Source organism: Schistocerca cancellata, chromosome 9 (genome assembly GCF_023864275.1).
Source record: "Schistocerca cancellata isolate TAMUIC-IGC-003103 chromosome 9, iqSchCanc2.1, whole genome shotgun sequence".
Taxonomy (NCBI): domain Eukaryota; kingdom Metazoa; phylum Arthropoda; class Insecta; order Orthoptera; family Acrididae; genus Schistocerca; species Schistocerca cancellata.
Window position 1 is genome coordinate 317,679,102 of NC_064634.1, and position 25,005 is coordinate 317,704,106.

Sequence of the window (25,005 nt, forward strand, 5' to 3'; positions counted from 1 at the left end):
TGAGAGTCGCTTCTGCCTTGGTGCCAATGATGGTCGTATGCGTGTTTGGCGCCGTGCAGGTGAGCGCCACAATCAGGACTGCATACGACCGAGGCACACAGGGCCAACACCCGGCATCATGGTGTGGGGAGCGATCTCCTACACTGGCCGTACACCACTGGTGATCGTCGAGGGGACACTGAATAGTGCACGGTACATCCAAACCGTCATCGAACCCATCGTTCTACCATTCCTAGACCGGCAAGGGAACTTGCTGTTTCAACAGGACAATGCACGTCCGCATGTATCCCGTGCCACCCAACGTGCTCTAGAAGGTGTAAGTCAACTACCCTGGCCAGCAAGATCTGCGGATCTGTCCCCCATTGAGCATGTTTGCGACTGGATGAAGTGTCGTCTCACGCGGTCTGCACGTCCAGCACGATCGCTGGTCCAACTGAGGCGCCAGGTGGGAATGGCATGGCAAGCCGTTCCACAGGACTACATCCAGCATCTCTACGATCGTCTCCATGGGAGAATAGCAGCCTGCATTGCTGCGAAAGGTGGATATACACTGTACTAGTGCCGACATTGTGCATGCTCTGTTGCCTGTGTCTATGTGCCTGTGGTTCTGTCAGTGTGATCATGTGATGTATCTGACCCCAGGAATGTGTCAATAAAGTTTCCCCTTCCTGGGACAATGAATTCATGGTGTTCTTATTTCAATTTCCAGGAGTGTATTTGGAAGCTGCCATGTTACATGACTGGAGCACGCATGGCAGACAAGTGTCTGAGAGGTGGTTGTCGTTGTCGACAGGCTGGAGGAATCTGGGACGAGCGGCAACGAGAGGACGATGTCGCGCGAGGAGCCTTCGGCAGCGGACGGGGCGGTGGAGTCGCTGGACGTGGAGTCGCTGCCGGACCGCATCAGCAGCATGCTGAACGGCCGGGAGGTGCTGGTCACGGGCGGCACCGGCTTCCTGGGCAAGGTCTTCGTCGAGAAGCTGCTGCGCGTCTGCCCCGGCATCGTGCGCATCTACCTGCTCGTCCGCGCCAAGAAGGGCAAGGACCCCCGACAGCGCATCGACGATATCTTCAGCTCGCCGGTGAGTACTCTCACAACCATATACCTGATGGGAAGCCATCTAGTGAAACCGAAGTTACGCTATCTGATCAAAACTACACAGATACCTGTTGTCTGTTGTTGTGGTCTTCAGTCCTGAGACTGGTTTGATGCAGCTCTCCATGCTACTCTATCCTGTGCAAGCTTCTTCATCACCCAGTACCTACTGCAACCTACATCCTTCGGAATCTGCTAGGTGTATTCCTCTCTTGGTCTCCCTCTACGATTTTTAGCCTCCACGCTGCCCTCAGGTACTAAATTGGTGATCCCTTGATGTCTCAGAATATGCCCTATCAACCGATCCCTTCTCCTTGTCAAGTTGTGCCACAAATTTCTCTTCTCTCCAATTCTATTCAATATCTCCTCATTAGTTATGTGATCTACCAATCTAATCTTCAGCATTCTTCTGTAGCACCAGATTTCGAAAGCTTCTATTCTCTTCTTGTCTAAACTATTTATCGTCCACGTTTCACTTCCATACATGGCTACACTCCATACAAGGCCGGCCAGAGTGGCCGAGCGGTTCTAGGCGCTACAGTCTGGAACCGCGCGACCGCTACGGTCGCAGGTTCGAATCCTGCCTCGGGCATGGATGTGTGTGATGTCCTTAGGTTAGTTAGGTTTAATTAGTTCTAAGTTCTAGGAGACTGATGACCTCAGCAGTTAAGTCCCATAGTGCTCAGAGCCATTTGAACCATTTGAACTCCATACAAATACTTTCAGAAACGACTTCCTGACACTTAAATCTACACTCGATGTTAACAAATTTCTCTTCTTCAGAAACGCTTTCCTTGCCAATGCCAGTCTACATTTTATATCCTCTCTACCTCGACGTTCATCAGTTATTTTGCTCCCCAAATAGCAAAACTCACCTACTACTTTAAGTGTCTCATTTCCTAATCTAATTCCCGCACCATCACCCGACGTAATTCGACTACATTCCATTATCCTCGTTTTGCTTCTGTTGATGTTCATCTTATATCCTCTTTTCAAGACACTGTCCATTCCGTTCAGCTGCTCTTCCAGGTCCTTTGCTGTCTCTGGCAGAATTACAATGTCGTCGGCGAACTTCTAAGTTTTTATTTCTTCTCCATGCATTTTATTACCTACTCCGAATTTTTCTTTTGTTTCCTTCACTGCTTGCTCAATATACAGATTGAATAACATCGGGGAGAGGCTACAACCCTGTCTCACTCCCTTCCCAACCACTGCTTCCCTTTCGTGTCCCTTGACTCTTATAACTGCCATCTGCTTTCTGTATAAATTGTAAATAATCTTTCGCTCCCTGTATTTTACCCCTGCCACCTTCAGAATTTGAAATAGAGTATTCCAATCAACATTGTCAAAAGCTGTCTCTATGTCTACAAATCCTAGAATCGTAGATTTTCCTTTCCTTAATCTATTTTCTAGAAATTATTAGAAAATAGAAAATAGATACCTATTAGTGGACATTAATATGGAGTCAATCCATCCGTCGCCTTTGTGACAGCTTGAGCTCTGCTGGGGATACTTTCAATAGCGTTTCTGGATATCTGTAGACCCGTGCTTCCTCAAGAGCCGAAACCAGAGAACGTATTGGTGTGGGACACTGGAGCTTGGAGGGAAGTCGACGTTCTAACTCACCCCAGAGATGTTACGTTGGTTTCAGATCGGGCCTCCGGATAGGCCAGTCCAGTTCAAGAATGTTATTGTCCACAAACCATTGCCTCATAGGTGCTGCTTCATGACAGGGAGCATTTGTCGTGCTGATAGAATCAATCATCATCTCCGAAGTGTTCCTCTACTGTGCACGATACACAAAGCCGTAAAATGTGTTCACGACCTTTCTCATTTATGAAGGTTTCGGCTCTGCTGGGGACACATTTAATAAGGTTTCCGAACGTCCGTGGAGGAATGGTAGCACGTTATTCCTCAAGATCCGAAAGGAGAGAAGATAACGACACTGGACGCTCGAGTCTGGAGCGAAGTCGACGTCCTAACTCATCCCAGAGATGTTACGCTTGGTACAGGTCAGGACTCTCAGCAGGCCAGTCCATTTCAGGAACGTTACTAACCACAAACCGCTGCCTCACAGATGCTGCTTTATGACACAGCTAATTTGTCATGCTGATACAATCATCGTCTCCGAACTACACTGGTGTCCAAAATTAAAGCAACAAACTGCTGTTTCGCCGTCCTGTGTCTAATTCACGATGTAATCGTACAAACTGTCAAAAGGTGTCGTTACGATCGTGTTCTCCACGGAAGATGGCATTCTGATAAACGGACAACCACGCCAACAATGACGTCAGGGCCCGTATCAAGCGAGGCAGTGTTTGCAGGGTAGTCCTATGTCCACAATCGCAGTGCACACATGCACAGACGGTGCGGTACGGCACGGAGAAGACGCCCACAGACTCCCTGCAGTGGAAAGCTATAGGAGGAATTGAAGCAGGAGAGTCGCAAACTGATGTGGCCCGATAGCTGAATGTGAATCATTCTGTTGTTTCTCGGATGAGGCGACAGTTTATAGAGACCGAAATTGTATCCCGGAGACCAGGACAGGGCCAACCACGTGTGCCATAAGAAAGAGTTAATTGGCTGTAAGGGCACGACGATACGGCCTTAGTACTGCACTGCAACTGGCGTCTGACTTCGCAACATCCTCTGGACGCGCTGTATCGAGGGAAACGATGTACAGAAGGCTTCAGCAGAGTGGCCTTTATTGCTGGAGCTCTGCTGTATGTTTACCTCTGATGGGTCTTCAAGGAAGACAACGTCTAGAGTGGAGCCGTCAACATGCCACCTGTACGTCGAACAATGGGTCAATGTTCTTTCCACAGATGAATCCCGATTTGGTCTGGGGAGTGATTCTCGACGAATTCGCTTCTGAAGAGAACGTAGTACACGATTTCGAGACCCAAAGATTGTGAAAAGAGACCGATACCGAGGAGGATCCCTAGTAGTGTGGTTGACGACTCGAACACATCTTCATGAAATTGTACAGGTGAATCTGCATGATTTAACTGGTGTCAGGTACCGTGAGGAGATCTTGGGATCTCATCCGCGGTTGTTGCGAGGTGCTGTGGGCCCAGACTTTGTATTAATGGACGGTAATGCTCGGCCTCATAGTGTACGGGTGGTTGATGTTTTTTTGGAAACGGAAGATATCGCACACATGACATGGCCTGCTCGCTCTCCCAATTTCAAACCGATAAAGCTTATCTGGGATGCATCACGTGGGCAATTACCAACCACTGCGAGCAGCTCTGCAGGAAGAATGGGCGTTATTGCCTCAACAAAAGATTTATGACATCATTCACAGCACGTCCCGTCGTAGTCCGGTCTTTATTGGTGCCAGAGGTGGTCACACCCCGTACCGAGCACATTAACCAGTTGTCAGAATGTGTGTGCAAATCCGTTAAGTTGGGAAAAAACGAACAACATTTTTGTCTACCGCTATGCATCTTGCAATTGGTTACGCTCTGTGTTCTTTACATTGTTTCTACTTTACTATAATCTGCTTATACTGTTTTGTGCCAAAATAAACGCATCATCATAAACTAAAGGCTATGCCTTGTCGATTTAGCCATGTCCCTCTCTCCATTGTTATACGATTTTATCCCCATATCCTCTTTGATGTTATTAAAATACGTTGCTCTTGGCCTGCCTCTTGGTTTTTTCCCTAGAACTTTTCCTTCAAATACATTCTTTAGGAACTGATTGTGTGCCCTATCATTTTTGACTTTCTTCTTCCTATATAATTTAGCAGCGTTCTGTCCTCATTCACTTCTCTTAAGATCTGTTCATCACTTTTTCTATCTACCCAGCTTGTTTTCGTCATTCTTCTCCATATCCACATTTCCATTGCTTCCAGTCTCTTTTTCTCTGCTTTTCCCAGAGTCCACGCTTCACATCCGTATGTTAAGACAAAAATGGCTCTGAGCACTATGGGACTCAACATCTTAGGTCATAAGTCCCCTAGAACTTAGAACTACTTAAACCTAACTAACCTAACGACATCACACACACCCATGCCCGAGGCAGGATTCGAACCTACGACCGTAGCAGTCCCGCGGTTCCGGACTGCAGCGCCAGAACCGCTAGACCACCGCGGCCGGCTTGTTAAGACACTCCAGGCAAAAGTTTTGACAAACTTTTTCCTACTTTCTAGGCTTATATGATTGTCTGTTAGTAAATTAGTTTTATTTTGAAAGCTTGCTTTGCCAAGGCTATTCTTCTCTTTATATCTGTGATACATTTATTGTCGTCAGTCATTGTGCTCCCCAAATAACAGAAGTTCTCAACCTGCTCTATAACACCGTCTTATAGTTTAATACTAACTTTACCATTTTCTTTTGTCTTCCCTACTACCATAGTTTTTGTTTTCTTCTTATTTATTTTTAGATTAAATTCTCTTATGATTTTCGCAAATTTTAGCAACAAAAACTCCCTTTCCTTTACTGAGTCAGCAAGTACAGCTGTATCATCTGCAAAACGGATACAGTGTATTCGTTCCCCGTTAATTTTAATTACTTTGGTTATTCTTTTCAATTTTTCAATAAATAAGTTGAACTAATATGGTTATAATGGACATCCTTGCCTTACTCCCCTCCCTATTTTTGCCTTTTTCTTTTACACCATTCACTTCTATCTCTGCTTCCTGCCTTTTATACAGGTTCCAGATTAATCTTCTGTCCGTCCAATCAAGATTTTGTTCCTTCATTGTTCGGAATAATAATTTCCAATTAACCACGTCAACTTTGCAAAATTTCCGTTTGTTGCTTTAATTTAGGACGCCATTGTATTTCTTTACTGTACGCAGGATGCGATGCTGTAAAATGTGTTCGTATCCTTCCGTCTTTAGCGTTTTCTTAAACGCAATAAGTGGTTCACACCCTTAAGATGAAAAACACTCCCATACCGTAACGCCGCCTTGTTGACACTTCACCGTTGCCACTACATACAGTGGCAAGCAACGTTCCCAAGATATTCGGCAAACCCAAACCTCTCCATCAGAGTCCACGATCCATCACTAGTTTCCAGCCATCCGTTGTCCAGTGTTGCCGCTCTGTACTCTATTTCTAGCGTCGCATAGCACTGCCTACAGAAATGTGTGGCTATGAGGAGCTGCTCGATTTCGTTCTTCTTAACTCCCTACACATATTCATTGTGCTAGCTGACCTGCCGCTATAGCTTTGCAACTCACAAGTCATTCTTTCCGCTTAATGCGTGTGACATTTTACAATCACGTTTCGCAATACTCGACCGTCGGTGTCAGTCAGTGCATGGGGTCTACCTGGTCTTGGTTTATCTGCGATTGTTCCTTTGCGTGTCACTGGGCTCTCCTGATCTGGAGTTACTGCTTCTCTGCTGACAACGCAATACTCACGCCTCCTGCTGTACTGGCAGGTGCGTCGTCACAACGCCCAATGGTCAATTCCCCATTACACATACATGTCCGGACACTTTTGCTCAGTCAGTGTGTATCTAGAATTCCTCAAGGAAGTAGTTAGTGCTATTGACAACGGATTTCAGATCGAATCCCATATTTCTGCATTTCCGGAAGGCTTTTACCACTGTACCACACAAGCGGCTCGTAGTGAAATTGCGTGCTTATGGAATATCGTCTCAGTTATGTGACTGGAGTAGTGATTTCCTGTCAGAGAGGTCACAGTTCGTAGAAACTGACGCAAAGTCATCGAGTAAAACAGAAGTGATTTCGGCGTTCCCCAAGGTAGTGTTGTCCTCCATGGTGAGTGTTCATCGGAGGTGAGGGTATCATCTGGAGTGCCCCAGGGAAGTGTGGTAGGTCCGCTGTTGTTTTCTATCTACATAAATGATCTTTTGGATAGGGTGGATAGCAATGTGCGGCTGTTTGCTGATGATGCTGTGGTGTACGGGAAGGTGTCGCGTAGAGTGACTGTAGGAGGATACAAGATGACTTGGACAGGATTTGTGATTGGTGTAAAGAATGGCAGCTAACTCTAAATATAGATAAATGTAAATTAATGCAGATGAATAGGAAAAAGAATCCTGTAATGTTTGAATACTCCATTAGTAGTGTAGCGCTTGACACAGTCACGTCGATTAAATATTTGGGCCTAACACTGCAGAGCGATATGAAGTGGGACAAGCATGTAATGGCAGTTGTGGAGAAGGTTCATTGGTAGAATTTTGGGAAGATATGGTTCATCTGTAAAGGAGACAGACCGCTTATAAAACACTAATACGACCTATTCTTGAGTACTGCTCGAGCGTTTGGGATCCCTATCAGGTCGGAGGAAGGACATAGAAGCAATTCAGAGGCGGGCTGCTAGATTTGTTACTGGTAGGTCTGATCATCACGGGAGTGTTACGGAAATGCTTCAGGAACTCGGGTGGGACTCTCTAGAGGAAAGGGGGCATTCTTTTCGTGAATGGCTACTGAGTAAATTTAGAGAACCAGCATTTGAGGCTGACTGCAGTACAATTTTACTGCCGCCAACTTACATTTCGCGGAAAGACCACAAAGATAAGATAAGAGAGATTAGGGCTCGTACAGAGCCATATAGGCTGTCATTTTTCCCTCGTTCTGTTTAGGAGTGGAACAGGGAGAGAAGATGCTAGTTGTGGTACGAGGTACCCTCCGCCACGCACCGTATGGTGGATTGCGGAGTATGTATGTAGATGTAGATGTAGATCCTTTGCTGTTCCTTATCTATATAAACGATTTGGGAGACAATCTGAGCAGCCGTCTTCGGTTGTTTGTAGATGACGCTGTTGTTTAGCGACTAATAAAGTCATCAGAAGATCAAAACAAACTGCAAAACGATTTAGAAAAGATATGTGAATGGTGCGAAAAGTGGCAGTTGACCCTAAATAACGAAAAGTGTGAGGTCATCCATATGAGTGCTAAAAGGAACTCGTTTAAACTTCGGCTACACCATAAATCAGTCTAATCTAAAAGCCGTAAATTCAGCTAAATACGTAAGTATTACAATTACGAACAACTTAAATTGGAAGGAAGACATAGCAAACGTTGTGGGGAAGGTTAAGCAAAGACTGCGTTTTATTGGCAGGACACTTAGAAATTGTAACAGACCTACTAAGGAGACTGCCTACACTACGCTTGTCCGTCCTCTTTTAGAATACTGCTGCGCAGTGTGGGATCCTTACCAGATAGGACTGACGGAGTACGAGGGTTGTTTTTTAAGTAAGGGCCGTTCGCGCGTATAGTCCCGTAGTTCGCGCGGATGCTGCAACAAGCCACCGCGCCACTTGCCGGCTTCCTTCCCGTTCACACTGATGCAAGTTGCAGCTCTGTAGCTGACGTGTACGCATCGCTGTGCTACTTTATAATGTTTACGATTATTGAATCGCCCGCCGCGTGTGAGATACGGTCTGTGATACGTTTTTTGACCGCGAGAAGCCTATCAGCTGCAGAAATTCATCGTCAGTTAACAGAAGTTTATGGCTTGAATGCAATGAGTGAAGGTAAAGTGCGTCAATTGGTTAGAGTTTAAAAATGGCCGTCAAAACGTCCATGACGAAGAACGCTCAGGCCGGCCCTCTGTGATCACTGATGATTTGGTGGCTGCAGTCGAAACAAAGATTCGTGAGGACAGAAGATTCACAATTTCCACTCTTTCTTTGGAATTTCCACAAGTTTCAAGATCGGTTTTGTACAAAATTGTGTCTGAAAACCTAAACTTTAAGAAACTGTGTTCTCGGTGGGTACCCAGACTCCTCACAGAGGACCACAAAGGGAAGAGATTTGCCACTTCATTGGACTTTTTGATTCGTTACGAGGAAGAAGGGGATGACATGTTGAGTCAAATTGTCACTGGAGATGAAACATGGGTATCCCACATCACTCCCGAAAGCAAGCGACAATCGATGGAATGGCGACACACCTCACCCGTCAAGGTCAAAGCCAAACAGACGCTGTCAAAGCGCAATATTATGGCAACTATGTTCTGGGACCGGCGCGGTGTTTTGCTAGTGGACTTTATGCCACGAGGAACGACAATCAACTCAGATGCCTACTGTGCAACTCTAAAGAAGCTCCGCAGAGCAATTCAAAACAAAAGGCGCGATAACGCTAGGCCTCACACCTCTCAAAAGACTCTGGATTTGATTGATTCTTTTGGCTGGGAAGTTTTGAACCATGCACCATACAGCCCTGACCTTGCTCCTAGCGATTTTCACCTTTTCGGGTACCTGAAACACCATCTTGGCGGGCAGTTTTTTAAAAAATAAAAACGGCCCTTACTTAAAAAACAACCCTCGTACATCGAAAAAGTTCAAAGAAAGGCAGCACGATTTGTATTATCGCGAAATACGAGAGAGAGTGTCACAGAAATGATTCAGGATTTGGGCTGGAAATCGTTAAAAGAAAGGCGTTTTCCGTTGCGACGGAATCTTCTCACGAAATTCCAGTCACCAACTTTCTCCTCCGAATTCGAAAATATTTTGTTGACACCGACCTACATAGGGAGGAACGATCACAACGATAAAATAAGGGAAATCAGAGCTCGTACGGAAAGATATAGGTGTTCATTCTTTCTGCGCGCTATACGAGATTGGAATAATATAGAATTGTGAAGGTGGTTCGATGAACCCTCTGCCATGCACTTAAATGTGATTTGCAGAGTAACCATGTAGATGTAGATGTAGAAGCGTTACAGGCCCTGTGCTCTTCTTACTCTACAAGAGTCATTCAGTAAAATAAGCAGTAAATGGCTCTGAGGACTATGGGACTTAACATCTATGGTCATCAGTCCCCTAGAACTTAGAACTACTTAAACCTAACTAACCTAAGGACATCACACAACACCCAGCCATCACGAGGCAGAGAAAATGCCTGACCCCGCCGGGAATCGAACCCGGGAACCCGGGCGTGGGAAGCGAGAACGCTACCGCACGACCAATAAGCAGTAAATATATGTCGTGAAACACACGAGTGTATGGTTTCGCAGCCATACGTACTGATAAAATTTTCTCGAGCTTCCAGCCGTGTCGAATGGTTTAAAATCCACAAGCTTCCGGCCGAGTTCTCCTCGGCCAACATCAAGTGGCGACTTTCCTATTGTTGCTGCTAGCGTCCTTACTCTGCAAGTTGCTGACCGTGTGTGCCACATCAAGTCGAATCAAATTCCTGCATCTTGGAGAAGGGCATATTATGGCCGGCTTTGATGTGGTGTCATTATTCACACGATTTCCCATATAATATTCTATAGCTCTGCTCTCTCAGTTATTTCGACGACATTGTTGTGGATTTAATCAAGGACACACATCGTCGTATTTTTTGTACGATGGACAATATTGTAACCAGGCGGCCCGCATCGCGATGGGGAGCCCATTAGCTCCAGTTATAGTCAATCAGTTTGTGTACCGTCCACTCCGATAGCTGAGTGGATAGCGTGACGGGTTGCCGTCCTACGGGCCCGGGTTCGATTCCCGCGGCTGGATCGGAGATTTTCTCGTCAGGGACTGGGTGTTGTGTTGTCTTCATCATCATTTATCCCCATCCGGCGCGCAGGTCGCCCAATGTGGGTCGAATGTAATAAGACCTGCACCAAGGCGGCCGGACCTGCTCCGCAAGGGGCCTCCCGACCAATGACGTCAAACGCTCATTTCGAGTTTATGGAGTATTTTGAGGACATCGCCCTGAACACGACCCCTCCACAGCCCAGTTGCTTTTCTCGTTAAGTCACGACACGTTCGTTGTCAGGTCTATGGACGTGAAAAGCTGGGACAATTTTTGGACCATATAAACAATATCCGTGACAGGATCGAGTTCACGATGGAGGTAGAGACAGATGGTGCCTTTCCGTCCCTTGGCTTACTCGTCCAATATAAAGCAACTAGGTGTCTCAGCCACAGAATTTACCGAAAAGGCACCAGCAACGACCTGTGACTGCTCACTAACAGCTATCACCATCCGTCGGAGAAACGTTCTGTTCCGAAAACCTTGGTGCATCGAGCGGAAGCCGTTTCAGACGCTGAAACCTGTCGAAGGAACTGAGACACTTAGGGAAAGTATTCAAGGAAAACAGCTACAACAACCGCCAGATTTTGCAACCCATCTTTCCGAAAACGTGTAAGCAGAAAGACTCCGAGGAGGACCCGAAGAAGCTTCCGTTTTTGCCGTTCTGTGGCTCAGTAACAGAGAAGATTAGCCGGCTCCTAACGAGGAATAAAATCGATGCTGTCTTCAGGGAGCCAGCCAAAATTCAACATCTTATGCGGCCCGTGAAAGACGATGTAGGCCTCAAACTCCAGGAGTATGTTGAACACCGTGTGGATGTGGACCGTTTTACGTGGGACAGACTGTGCGTGCTATTGAACAGCGCTGTGTAGAACACGGGGGATGTTTTCGCCTTTGGTAGCAGAGCGTGTTCTACAAAACGGACGTCGTACTGCATTGGACGAGACATCTGTTATCGCTCAGACCTACAGTTTCTAGGATAGCATAATAAAGATGCGACCGAGATAAAAATTCGTGACCACGCCCTCAATGAAGACGGTGGCCTGCAGCTGGTCACGGCTTGGGACCTGACCATCGGAAGATTAAACCGGCCGCGGAGGGCGCGTAATGAAAACATTACCTTATACGGCGTTGGAGCGAGCACCAGTGGCGTCACAGACGGCAAAGCGGCTATATAAGGAATGGTAGCAGAAACAAAAGACAATCAACACTTGACAATGGCCGAGGGGTAACTGGCCGAAGGCTCGTAGATTTTAAACCATTTGGCGCGGCTGGAACCTCAAGAGAATTTTTTCATCGTTGTCATTGTCAGTCCTGGCTGTTCTTTCACGGCTAATCAAACGTCAAATATTATTAACTTCACTATTATTCAGCCGAGATTCTGTTACTCTTTGCACTTAGATCACGGGGGTAATTACAGGCCGCTGGAGAGCTAAATGGTGAATGCTATGTACAGCATCGATTCTGTAATCGGTTTGGACTCAAACGTTTGTTGATGCTAGCGCTGACGTATGACCCTATTCGGGATGTCTGCACTTGCCGTTTCGACCACCGCAACGTCGCCAGTGTTTTTGTCATTCCCCATCCGCCATCCCAAGGCGGTCGGTAGGGGCAGAGTCTTAATGGCCTCTCCTTGGTCCTCCGTCCTAGACCGCTTGTCACTATCTAGAGAACGGGCGGCGGCCTTGCATTCACGGCGTGTTACCTGCGGAATTCAGCTTTTCACGCAGTCGGCAGGAGCGGCTAATCGTATGAGGCTTCAGTTGGTAAGACCAATTACCGATCGTAAACTCTGGAACAGTACTGTCAGACTGCTCGAATTCACTGGATGAATAACAAGACCAACAGTGGCAACGCCAAAGGACAGTCTCCAGACTTGGATAAATCTGGAATCACATACAAAAAAAAAAGAACGAGATAGTACTCGAGTGGTCAGATTTTTTAAAGTAAAAGTAGATAAATTACTTCTTTTAATTACTGTGACCTTTAGAACATTAAAATGAGTGTTATTCAGATGGAACTGTTTAACAGAAACTTAAATTCGTCAGATTTTGAGTCAGCTATGAACTATTAACTGAATGAACTGATACACCGACAGTTGACTCATTGGACAACAGTCTGTTTCTTCCCAATTTGAGGGCTGTTGAATCCCCATCAACTCCTTACCTTTTGTCGTCTATTTAATCTATATACTGTAAATGTGCTATTGGAGGAGGCAGGTAATCAATTGGGACAGTTGTGAACAGATCAGTAGTAATGTTTGTAATCATTCAAAAACACAGCTGATGTCCGATTAACAACTGAATTAACTAACTTGGAAAGTCTGCCATGGATACATAAAACAGTCGGTGTAGAACATGGAGTTGAAGCGAAGCGCACGTAATTCTCACAGAGTTCTTTCATACAAGTGCACCGCAGCTACCACTTGTCTGGCATTCCACAGTTGTCCGTTCCGCCTGACTCGCTACGATTAAGGCCGGCAGCTGGCTGTTCCATTCACCCTCCACGCCCTCTCCTCTCCTCCCCCCGTCCCCTCCTCTCCCCACACCACCTGGACTGGCTTTCACACATCTTTTTTCAATTGGTACTGTTGTAGTAAATTGTGGTCTTTATTACACACCGTTTATATACATGCTTTTACTGTATCTTTCCAAATTACTCTTTAGTTTCCTTATTTTTGGTTGCTATTAATAGAGACAGAAAAGGACCCGGTAGAGCAGCTGAACGGAATGGACAGTGTCTTGAAAGGAGGATATAAGATGAACATCAACAAAAGCAAAACGAGGATAATGGATTGTAGTCGAATTAAATCGGGTGATGCTGCGGTAATTAGATTAGGAAATGATACGCTTAAGTTAGTAAATAAGTTTTGCCATTTGGAGAGCAAAATAAGTGATGATGGTGGACGTAGAGAGGATATAAAATGTTGACTGGCAATGATCAGGAAAGCGTTTCTGAAGAAGAGAAGTTTGTTGACATCCAGTATAGATTTAAGTGTCAGGAAGTCGTTTCTGAAAGTATTTGTATGTAGTGTAGCCAAGTATGGAAGTGAAACGTGGCTGATAGGTAGTTTAGACAAGAAGAGAATAGAAGCTTTCGAAATCTTGTGCTACAGAAGCATACTGAAGGTTAGATGGGTAGACCACATAACTAATGAGGAGGTACTGAATAGAATTGAGGAGACGAGAAATTTGTGGTAAAACTTGACTAGAAGAAGGTGTCGGATAGTAGGGCATATTCTGAGGCATCAAGGGATCACCAATTTAGTACTGAAGGGCAGCGTGGAGGCTAAAAATCGTAGAGGGAGACCAAGAGATGAATACACTAAACAGATTCAGAAGGATGTAGGTTGCAGTATGTACTGGGAGATGAAGCTTGCACAGGATAGAGTAGCATGGAGGGCTGCATCAAACCAGTCTCTGGACTGAAGACGACAACAACAACAACATTAATATCTAAGGCAATTTACTGTCTCCATCAATTAAAGAAACATTTTCGTATTTGCTCGTCCTATAGATGACGCCCACAGTCTGGCTTACGGCTCCTATATTGCGCAACACTTCAACACCGGTAATAAATCACAACTTTTTATTTTATTTTTTCACGGAATGAAATGTAATCGTTACAAATGCAACGTATCATGGAGGGAACTGAAACTTTTGCGTTACTTGGCAACTACGCGAAGAATGTTAGTCGTGTTCTATCAGTATTTACTCGTCCGTGAATGTAACATTTAAAGTCTTAGCTACAAAGAAAGTACGAGGGGTATTCAATAAGTAATGCAACACTTTTTTTTCACGGCTCCATTCGGTTGAAAAAATTGCGACATTTGTTGTGGCACATCGTGGAATATTCCTGTCAGCCCCTGTAGTTTCGTGAAGTTCCGACAGGTGGCAGCGCTATACGTAGCCTCCAAAATGGCGTCTGTAAAGAGGCGCGTTCCAAGCAGAGTGCTGTCACTGAAATTCTTTCGGCGGAAAACCATAGCATCGCAGATACTTACAGGTGCTTCCAGAATTCTAAGGAGACCCGGCATGAACAAAGACGGTGAGTACTTGGGCGTGGCGTCTATCATCATCGCAGTAACGTCCAGCAAACCTATCCTATCTCCCGCGTGTGACCGGCCGCACACAGCCATGACTACTGCAATGTTGGGACGTGCGGACACTCTCCCTCGAGGTGATCGATGGACGCAAACGAATTTATCCTTCTCCACGACAACGCAAAACCTCACATAAGGCTGTACACCCGAGAGGACCTCACAAAACTTCACTTCACTGTTTCGTCATTCACCCAACAGCCCGATTTTGGCCCAATGAAGGATGCGCTCCGCAGGAAGCAGTAAGTGGATGATGGGAAAGTTACTGATGCAACAAGACGCTAGCTCCATCGACGACCAGTAGAGTGGTACCATACTGACATACAGGCCCTCACTGTAAGGTGGCGTAATGCTGTCTCATTGAGTGGAGATGGTGTTCAACAATAAGTTTTGATAGGTAAAAGAGTGGGGAATAAAACGTTATATTGGAATCCTGAATAAAACCAGCTAGCTATCAGGAAAAAAGTGTTGCATTACTTATTAGACGCCACCGTATCTCTGAAGAGCAGCGTACTATGAACCGATTTTTACTTTCGGAAAACGTACCGCTGTTGGAAATATTCTCACAGATGAATTAACAACTTGGTAGTACTTGTGAGTGTTTACTCGTTGGTGGAAACGTTTAAAAGTGGCCGCAAAAGCGTAACCGACGAGCACCACTGCTCTCGGCCAGTAGCAGTAATGATCTCGATGTAGCAAGCTCGTATTGATTCACTTCTCCAAGAAGAGCGGCGACTTACAGTTGAACAGGTTGCTGGGAAATGTGAAGTAAGTAGTATTAGAACAACGGAATTCAAAACAAATAAACTACAGTAAAATTTGTGCAAGTTGGGTACCTTTCATCACTGAGTACAAGGGTTCGCCTTCGCATCTGTTCAAACACTATTTCGACAGCAAAGGTAGTGCACTTTTGGACAGTATTTTAATCGGTGATGAAACTTGGATACATGATTTTGAGCCAGAGTCCAAGCGTTAAGGCATGCACTAGAAACACCCTGAATCGTCTTTCCGTAAGAAATTAAAAGTGCAACCACCAGGTGGTATCGTCATGTAAACCATCCTTTGGAGTGTCCGAAAGTCGATTTTCTGTGATCTTTTGGGGAGCAAGACACTATCAACAGTCTATACTGCTCGTAAATGATTGACAACAAAGTCAATCATCGTTGAAGAGGACACGTCCAGGGTTAGAGGTAACGACGTCTTTCTTCATGAAGGTAACGTCCGATCTCATTTTTTAGCACACCTGACGCTGGAAATTACTTAGAGTGCTCTCGGATTTATTTTTGTCTGGTCCAATGAAAGAAGCATTGTGAGGCATCAAGTTCAACAGCAATGAAGAAGCAAAGCAAAAAGTACAAAGCCTAGCTTCGGGATCTAGAGAAAGATTTCTTCGCATTGGAGATAAAAAGAGTTGTAAGAAGATAGCACAAATGCGTAGAAATTGGTGATGATTACTTGAAAAAATAGACAAAACACAGTATTGATTTAATAAACCGTTTTTACTGTACGGCTAGTTGTCTGTTTAATTATTGACTGACCCTCGTATATAAAGGATTTAGGAGACAATATGAACATTCACCTTAGATTCCTTGCTTATGATGGCGCCGTATACCGTATAGTACAGTCACAGGAAGATCAAAACGAATTACAAAATCATCTAGACAAGATATGTGTATGGCGCGAAAAGTAGCAATCGGCCCTGAACAATAAAAAGATTGAAGTGCTCCAAATGAGTATCAAACAATCCCTTTAGATTTCGATTACATGGTAAGTCACACGTGTCTAAAGGTTGTGCCGGCCGTTGTGGCCGAGCGGGTCTACACGCTACAAGCCGGAACCGCACGACTGCTACAGTCGCAGGTTCGAATCCTGCCTCGGGCATGGATGTGTGTTTTGTCCTTAGGTTAGTTAGGTTTAAGTAGTTCTAAGTTCTAGGGGACTGATGACCTCAGATGTTAAAGTCCCATAGTGCTCAGAGCCATTTGCACCTTTTTTATCTAAAAGTTGTTGGTTCAATTAAATACCTATGGATTGCGATTACAAACAACTTAAACTTGAAGGATGACTTTGGAAATAATGTGAGGAAAGCACTAAAGACTGCATTTTATTGGCAAAATACCTAGAAGATGTAACGAATCTACTAAAGAGACTGCTCGTCCGTCCTCTGCTAGAGCGGGAGATAGTTTTGTATTATCGTGAAATAGAGGTGAGTTGGGGTGACTGTCATTGAAACAGAGGTGTTTTTCCTTGTGGCAAGATCTTTTCACGAAATTTCAGTCACCAACTTCCTTCTCCCAGTGCCAAAATATTTCGTTGGCTCCCAACTGCATTGGGAGTAATGACCATCGTGATAAAATAACACAAATTAGAACTCGCTCGGATACAAAAAATGGTTCAAATGGCTCTGAGCACTATGGGACTTAACTTCTAAGGTCATCAGTCCCCTAGAACTTAAAACAACTTAAACCTAACTAACCTAACGACATCACACTCATCCATGTCCGAGGCAGGATTCGAACCTGCGACCGTAACGGTCCCCCGGTTCCACACTGAAGCGCGTAGAACCGCTCGGCCACCCTGGCCGGCGCTCGGATACACTGAGGTTAATTTTTCCCACGCGCTGTTAGAGAGTGGAACGGTCAAGAAATAGTTTGAAACTGGCTCACTGCATCCTCGGCCAAATTCTTAATGGTGGATTGCAGAGATATCCTGTAGACGTAGCTGCAGATGTAGCGTGTCTTAGGTTCCTCTCACAGCGGCCACGGCCTGGAGAAGGTCGGCGACATTCCAGTCTGTGGCCTCGCCGTGGGGCTTCGGCTAATTCAGTTGCTCAGCATTTTGGCTACTGCGTCGTACTGAACGCTGTAATTTGGGAGCTTAACTTCTGTAAATTATGACGCCTATGAGAATAGTGGTCAGATTTTGTGTTTTCCTAACGTCTCCACAACGATATGACTAACTCTGAACATAGACACACGTTACTGCTACGAAGTCTCTTGGACAGAAAGCGGACCGCTACGACAAGGATCCGGCCGAAAACTCTTTATTTTCTTCGTTGAAACAGTATGACAGAAAAGACGTTTATTGTTGGCACAACTGGAGTACACTTATTTGCCCTCCAATGCAAAATATATACATATTTTTATTTTCGCTAAATAGAGGAGAGAGTGTCAGGGATTTGATAAGCGAGTTGGGAGGGTAATCATTAAAGGAAAGGCGTTTTCCTCGGCGACATCTTTTCACGAAATTTCAATCACCGACTTTCTCCTCTCAATGAGAAAAAAAAATTAATATAGCCAGCCTACATAGGGAGAAACGATCATCCTAAAATAAAAAGAGCTCTTGGAGAAAGAGTATTGGTTAAAAACAGTCTTGGTTGCAATTTCAGGTTTTAACTACGCGTTTCGCCTTATTGAGGCATCTTCAGGTTGATCTTAATTTGGTATTTCTTAAAACGATCCTTTCGACAGTTTAGCCATAGGGCATCGTCGAATACATCAGGCCAACATCGCCTTCGTTAAATTCAGTAAAAACTTTTCTAGATGGACATATGGATTGGAAGAATTTCCTGGAGAATGAGTTTAGTGTTCATTTTTCCCACACGCTGTTTGAGAGTGGAGCGGAGAGAAACAGTGTAATGGTGTTTCGAAGAATTCTCTATCAGCCACTTAAATGTGAACTGGAGAGTAGTCATGTAGATATGTAAGTTCACGCCAGACAAGTAAGTTTCTTCCAGCATCATCTGAGTAAGTTATCAGTAACACAAAGTACCGCAAAAATGTCAAATGGCAACGTCTCTTCTCGAATGTCGAGCAAACTGATATAGAAAACGTTTATAACATGAACAACTAGACTGCCATCTTATGATGGTCAAAAATATGCTTTGCATCGACTACGACTTAAATGTTCGTTTTCGTTGTGTTTTCTTTCCTGTCTACATCACAACTTTCTATACACTTTGAATCCACTTACACATCCAGATTCTGAAACCTCAATATTGCTCTGGTTGTTTTCTTTGCTATCTGAATTACAACTTCCTACATACTTCGAACCCACTTACACTGTTCAATTACTCCGCGTTACGTTCACCAAACATAACGTGTAACATTGATCTAGGTTTCTAAATAACGGTCAATATGACTTTCATGTACACTATACGACTACACCACTTGGCATACACCTCACAAGACGTTTAACAATCAACTAGGTCATTGGATAGCGACCAAAATGACTTTCATTCGTATACCCTTTCTGCGCAAGCTCAAAGGCATCTTATGGTAGCTGCAACAAATTACAGCTGCGAGTAGTATCATGTCAGGTTGTTCATTGTGAAGAGAAAGATAGTGATCTCTTGCATTTTAAGCTCTGAGAATTATTTACTTCGGAAATTAGTCTGTTTCTTCAAATCTGAAAGCTGATACCCGTTTGTAGTTTTTTGGCTACTTCTTTCGGGAAGCAGGGAAGGCCGGTCTGTATTTTACAACGTTGTAAGACTGTAGAACTGTCGAACCCAGCCGGACAAATATAAGGCAGCAAGGGATTTGCCTTTGAAAATACCGCATGCATCGAAGTTCAATTACGGTCGACTTGCTTGAACTCTGATCTGTTCGTAGCGCATTAGAGCTGGCCACCAACTGGTGTCAAAAACTTATGGATGAAAGTAATTTTCGTACGATGTGGCCCTGACAATTAAAATAACTCGATGAAACTTGGATCGTATATAGAAAGAACTGCGACAGTGTAGAATAGATGGTAACGGAAAGAAATACGCAATGAGACGAACAGAAATCACACATTTATTCAAAAACAAAAATGGCGCTGAAGTCACCACGATTTATGATTATCCCCTCGACATCACTAAAGGCGGGACATGTTACTTAGCAAGATATGTGACCACCATGGACGGCAGTGCAGGCTCTGCAACGCGCTCCCATTCTGGCCACGAGTTTGGGTGGGGGTTGTGGGGGGGGGGGGGGGGGGGGCGGGGGCGGAGGGGGTCCTTGTGGTTCAAAATGGTTCATATGGCTCTGAGCACTATGGTACTCAACTGCTGAGGTCATTAGTCCCCTAGAACTTAGAACTAGTTAAACGTAACTAACCTAAGGACATCACAAACATCCATGCCCGAGGCAGGATTCGAACCTGCGACCGTAGCGGTCTTGCGGTTCCAGACTGCAGCGCCTTTAACCGCACGGCCACTTCGGCCGGCCGGTCCTTGTGGTAGGACGTTGCATTCTCATTCTGCCGGCAGCCCGGTCGCGAACTGTTTGATGGGCCGTTGCTACATGGGGACTCGCTGCAATACGTCGCCCCAATATGTCCCACACGTGCTCGCTGGGATTTACATAGGGCGAACGGGCAGAGGCCAGCCCACTCGCCGAATATCCTGCCGTTCCAAGAGCTCGTCCACTAGCGTTGTTCGATGCGGTCGTGGATTGTCACTCACAGAAATGATGTCAGGGGCAAATGCACCCCTGAGAAAACGCACATGGAGAAAAGAGTACAGTGTCACAATAACCGTACTCAAAGATTTGGAACTCTTTACGCCCATGCAACATTATACATCGCCACACCATAACACCTGCACCACCAAAACGATCCTGTTCGAAATGTCCCTGGGTGCATTACCTGTTTCCACCTCTCGCCCTATGAGGATACGTTCAGCATTGTGGAATATAATCGTTGTGGTGATCTAGGAATCTACGTGCGTTAGCGACAATCCATCAGTTATCAGCCGCGCTGGTGGAGGAACTGAAATCTCTCCTTACCAACCTCCTTGTGGCCGGCACGGGAGCGCGCTGAAAAGCATACATTGCCGTCCTTGGTGATCACATACACTAATAAGAACCATGTTCCATCTTTTGTTATGTTCAGGAGAGCATAATGAATCGCGATGACTTCAGTGTAATTATTGTCTTTGAATAAAAGCGTCATTTATGTTCATCTCACTGCGTATTTCAGTTATCTTCTCTACCACACTGCAGCAGCTCTTTCTATGTATGGTCCATGATTCACCAGCAACTTTACTTGGTAGTGACACATCATGCGAAAATTACTTTGGTTCAAATGGCTCTGAGCACTATGGGACCTAACATCTGAGGTCATCAGAACTTAGAACTACTTCAACCTAACTAACCTAAGGACATAACACACACCCATGCCCGAGGCAGGATTCGAACCTGCGACCATAGCGGTAGCGTGGTTCCAGACTGAAGCGCCTAGAACCGCTCGGCCACACCGGCCAGCGAAAATTACTTTCGTCTTTAACTTTTATACATCAATGTTTAAACAAAACTCTGTCTCTCAAAGTATTGTATGCTGTTCTAATTGCGATCCGTTTTCGAATCAGGGTCTTTTCTGAAAAACACCAGGCTGACTTGATGGCCGGGCAGAGGCAGTGCCGCTGGGAATATTTGGAAGGGGATCTTCAGTTATAATCGTAGCTTCACAACCAAGGGGGAAACTATTGCTTTACGAATAAGGGGAAACCCTCGCAAAACTTGGTCGGAAACGGGGGATGGGAACTAATTGGGGTGTCCTCCTGGAATGATATGTGCCAGCCATAAATGTGAAAGCTCATTGCGTGTGTGCGTATTTGTTGATACCTACACAGAGTTAAATTAATAACATGGTGGACATGCCAGTTGTAGGTGACGTGATATTAACCACAAGGTGACTGCGTAGCCCAGTAAGTATTCTGTCCGCTTGTAGGTGGCGGAAGCCAACCGCATTATTGCTTTTGGGCGGTGGGGATGAGGAAGGCGGATTATTGCACAATAATACTGTTGAAACGTTTAATAAGGATACACAGATAAGATTGGTGGCGTTACGGGCGTGTGACATCATCAGGACAGTACACGAGTGGAGCAGAGATGAATGGGCAGTCATTCTAGCCACGATGTTAGGAAATCCCCTGACAGAAGCGACTTTGGCAAAGGGGAGATTGTAACGGCCCAGCGCCTGGGATCGATCACCTCAGAAACGGCGAAGCTGGTCGGCTGTTCGCGAGCTCCTGTCGTGATCATCTCTAGAAAAGGTCGGTGAAACCACCAGTAGGCGACAAAGCGCTGGGCGTCCACACCTCAGCACAGTACATAGAGGTCGGAGACTTGCCCGCTCTATAGAGCGAGCTAGGCGGAGATCTGTGGTAAGTCCGACGACAGAGTATAATGCTGGTGTAGGCACAAGTGTTTTGGAGCACACCGTTCAGAGTACGTTGTTGAGCGGCACCATTTACGACAATGGTGGACAGGATATGATCGAGACTGGACTGTAGATAAATGGAAACATGTCGCCTGGTTGGACGAATTACGTTTTTTGTTACACTGCGCCACTGGTCGTGTACGGAAACGATGTTGTAATGACCCAACCGCGAAAGGTTGCCAGAAAGAAAAAGAAAAATCATCAAAGTATGAATGTTAGCCTATAACTTAGGTAGAGGTGCACAGTGAAACCGCTTTTGTCAGTGGAATAATAGGTCATACGTTTTGAGAAACCGCTTATTTGACGCACACTGATTGGAAATCGGAGGTAAAAATCGACGTAATCACGTATCATGTATAAACAGACAGCCCCAAACACCATACACAGAGGCCTCAAACGCCAAGCCAGCCAGAGTTGGGCAGCGTTCAGAAGTTCCAGCGAGCGACAGTGGTCTCGGATCGACGAGCGCACAGCAAATAATATGTAAGTGAGCAGTCAGCCTCAATTAACTTTGTGCATTGAAGAGGACTTGTTTGGTTTGCATCATACACTTGTCTACGTGTACCTATGTCTGTACGTCAGTTACTTCAGCCTAAAGGGTTCGCCGCCCGCGGTGGTCTAGCGGTTCTGGCGCTGCAGTCCGGAACCGCGGGACTGCTACGGTCGCAGGTTCGAATCCTGCCTCGGGCATGGGTGTGTGTGATGTCCTTAGGTTAGTTAGGTTTAAGTAGTTCTAAGTTCTAGGGGACTTATGACCTAAGATGTTGAGTCCCATAGTGCTCAGAGCCATTTGAACCATTTTGAACCTAAAGGGTTCGATTACAAAAGTAGAATCTGGCACCTCCATGGTTCGTGGTCTGTAGTACCATGCATCACTGTGTATACCTGATTCTTAACTAAGAGAGACCACGTTGGCCATTTGTTCTGGTAATTTATTGGAGAATGTAGTTCTTATAAAACCGATGTCTGTGCTCTCAAGCACATTACTTGCTAACATGTGAAGAAGCAATTAAAAACAAGAACAGTAAGCCAATCCAGAGTGTCATTCCCCCTATCATCACCATATCTACCTCGTTAGCCTAACATCCGAACATTCTGTACTGTCTCCCGGCACAGAGACCTGAAAAATCTGTTTGACACCGACTCTGTTTCACTCGTGTACGCAACCGCTCATGTACCAAGAAACGGATGACCAAAAGCCCTGTTTCATCTCTGATTTGCCCTTGAGCTTCTAAATGAAGTATGTTGCGTCCGACGTCAGATTACGACCCGTCATGCAGCAATCAAACGCACCAACACAGCTGTGGACTACGTGAACATGATTGCTGACTGCCTGCACCCCTTCACGCTCCATGTCTTCCAACAGGACTAATGTACGTGCCACAGGTCCAGAAGCATGCTTATGTGGTTTGAAGAGCAAGACAGTCAGCTGACGTAAAAAGTCTTTGGCCACCAAAGCAGGCATGAGACGCTACTGGGTGCAGCCCTGCACCCGCAAATCACCATCCTGTATGGATGGGCATTTCAGGACCCTTAGCTCAGTCATCTGGTGCTACGTGCGACCCGGAAAATTATCAAGGACTTGTCGAATCCGTGTCACCCAGAATCGCTACTATTTTGCGTACCTTAGGTTGACCAACACGCTATTAAGCGGGTTGTCATAATCGTATGGCTCAACAGTGTACGAAACAAAATTCTAATTTGATAGAAAAATGTTTTTCATAACAGCATTAGTCGTTAAATATCATCTGCCCAACATTGTAAGACACCTACATGAACCACGCATCCCGGCACTGATTTAGGGGATCCGTGGCCCATCGATAATGCGAATCCAGTGTTTTAAGCTGTCGATGCTACTTCGAAACGTCGAGAGTTTGTTGCGCCCAAAGCGAGCGGTGATCAAAAAGTAATGGGAATTTTTGTTTTTTCTATAAGAATCTTTATTTATTCATCAACATCAACTTTGTCCCCTTCAAAGTAAACCCCCTCAGACATAATAAACTTCAGCCAGCGCTTTTTCCAATCTTGGAAGCACTTCTGGAACTCACATTTCGTTTTGATATTCAGCTCCTTCAACGATTCTGTTTTAATGTCGTCTGTGATGGCAAAACGACGTCCTTTCATGGTTCTCATCAGCATCGGGATTAGGAAGAAGTTGCAGGGGGCCATGCCGGCGAATATGGTAGCTTAACCAACATAACGGTTTCGTTTTTTGGCAGACGATCACTGACAAGCATTGAGATGTGAGAGGCAGCATTATGATGACACAGTTTCCATGGCGCATAACTTCCAGGCAGTATCCCTTACTGACCGTGCGACCATAAGGCAGGAACTCGTGATGCACTATTCCATTGTAATCGAAGAAAACAATGAGATGAACCTTCACATGTGATCGAACTTGTCGAATTTTTTCCGTGTTGGCTCTTCAGTCAGTTTTCACTGGGGCGATTGGGTCTTGATATCGACGTCACGCCCATGTACTGCTGTTTCGTCACCTGTTATAACCTTGTGTAGAAGTCCTCGGTCGTCGTCGATTTCACGCAGCAATTTCTCGGCGACGTCTATGCGACGTCGTCTTTGGTCGAAATTCAACAATTTCGATACAAATTTTTTTGCTACACGTTTCGTGCGCAAAGCATGCAGAGAGAAAATATGCTTGGTGTGAGCCAAAGGTTATGCTGACATCATCAGCAACCTCTCTGATAGTGATTCGGTGATTTTCCAGAACGATTTTCTTTACTTCTTCCACACTGTCGTCAGTGATTGACGCGATATGGCGTCCAGGAAAAGCGTCGTCTTCAACGTCTTCTCGACGCTCTTTGAAAAGTTTATACAGTGTGGAGCAAATAAAAGTGGCCCGCACCAGTTGCGGCAGCATTAAGGGAGGAGGAAAAGACCTACAGCTACTTCCAACAGGATGGAGCAATTTATCACACTGCCGGCCGAACGTCGAAGCACATTTACACAGTCTTCACGCTTGACAGGGTTGTTATAAGTGGCTCTGAGCACTATGGGACTTAACATCTGAGGTCATCAGTCCCCTAGAACTTAGAACTACTTAAACCTAACTAACCTAAGAACATCACACACATCCATGCCCGAGACAGGATTCGAACCTGCGACCGTAGCGGTGGCGCGGTTCCAGACTGAAGC

The 25,005-nt window shown here is 45.4% G+C and overlaps 1 protein-coding gene across 1 annotated transcript in view; it reads left to right on the forward strand.

Moving 5' to 3' along the window:
* Positions 1-25,005, forward strand: part of LOC126100633 (fatty acyl-CoA reductase 1) — a 247,309-nt gene that overhangs the window by 92,469 nt on the left and 129,835 nt on the right. Inside the window, exon 2 of the mRNA XM_049911260.1 lies at positions 794-1,082. Coding sequence (XP_049767217.1) covers positions 794-1,082 — 289 coding nt within the window. The remainder of the gene's footprint in view (positions 1-793; positions 1,083-25,005) is intronic.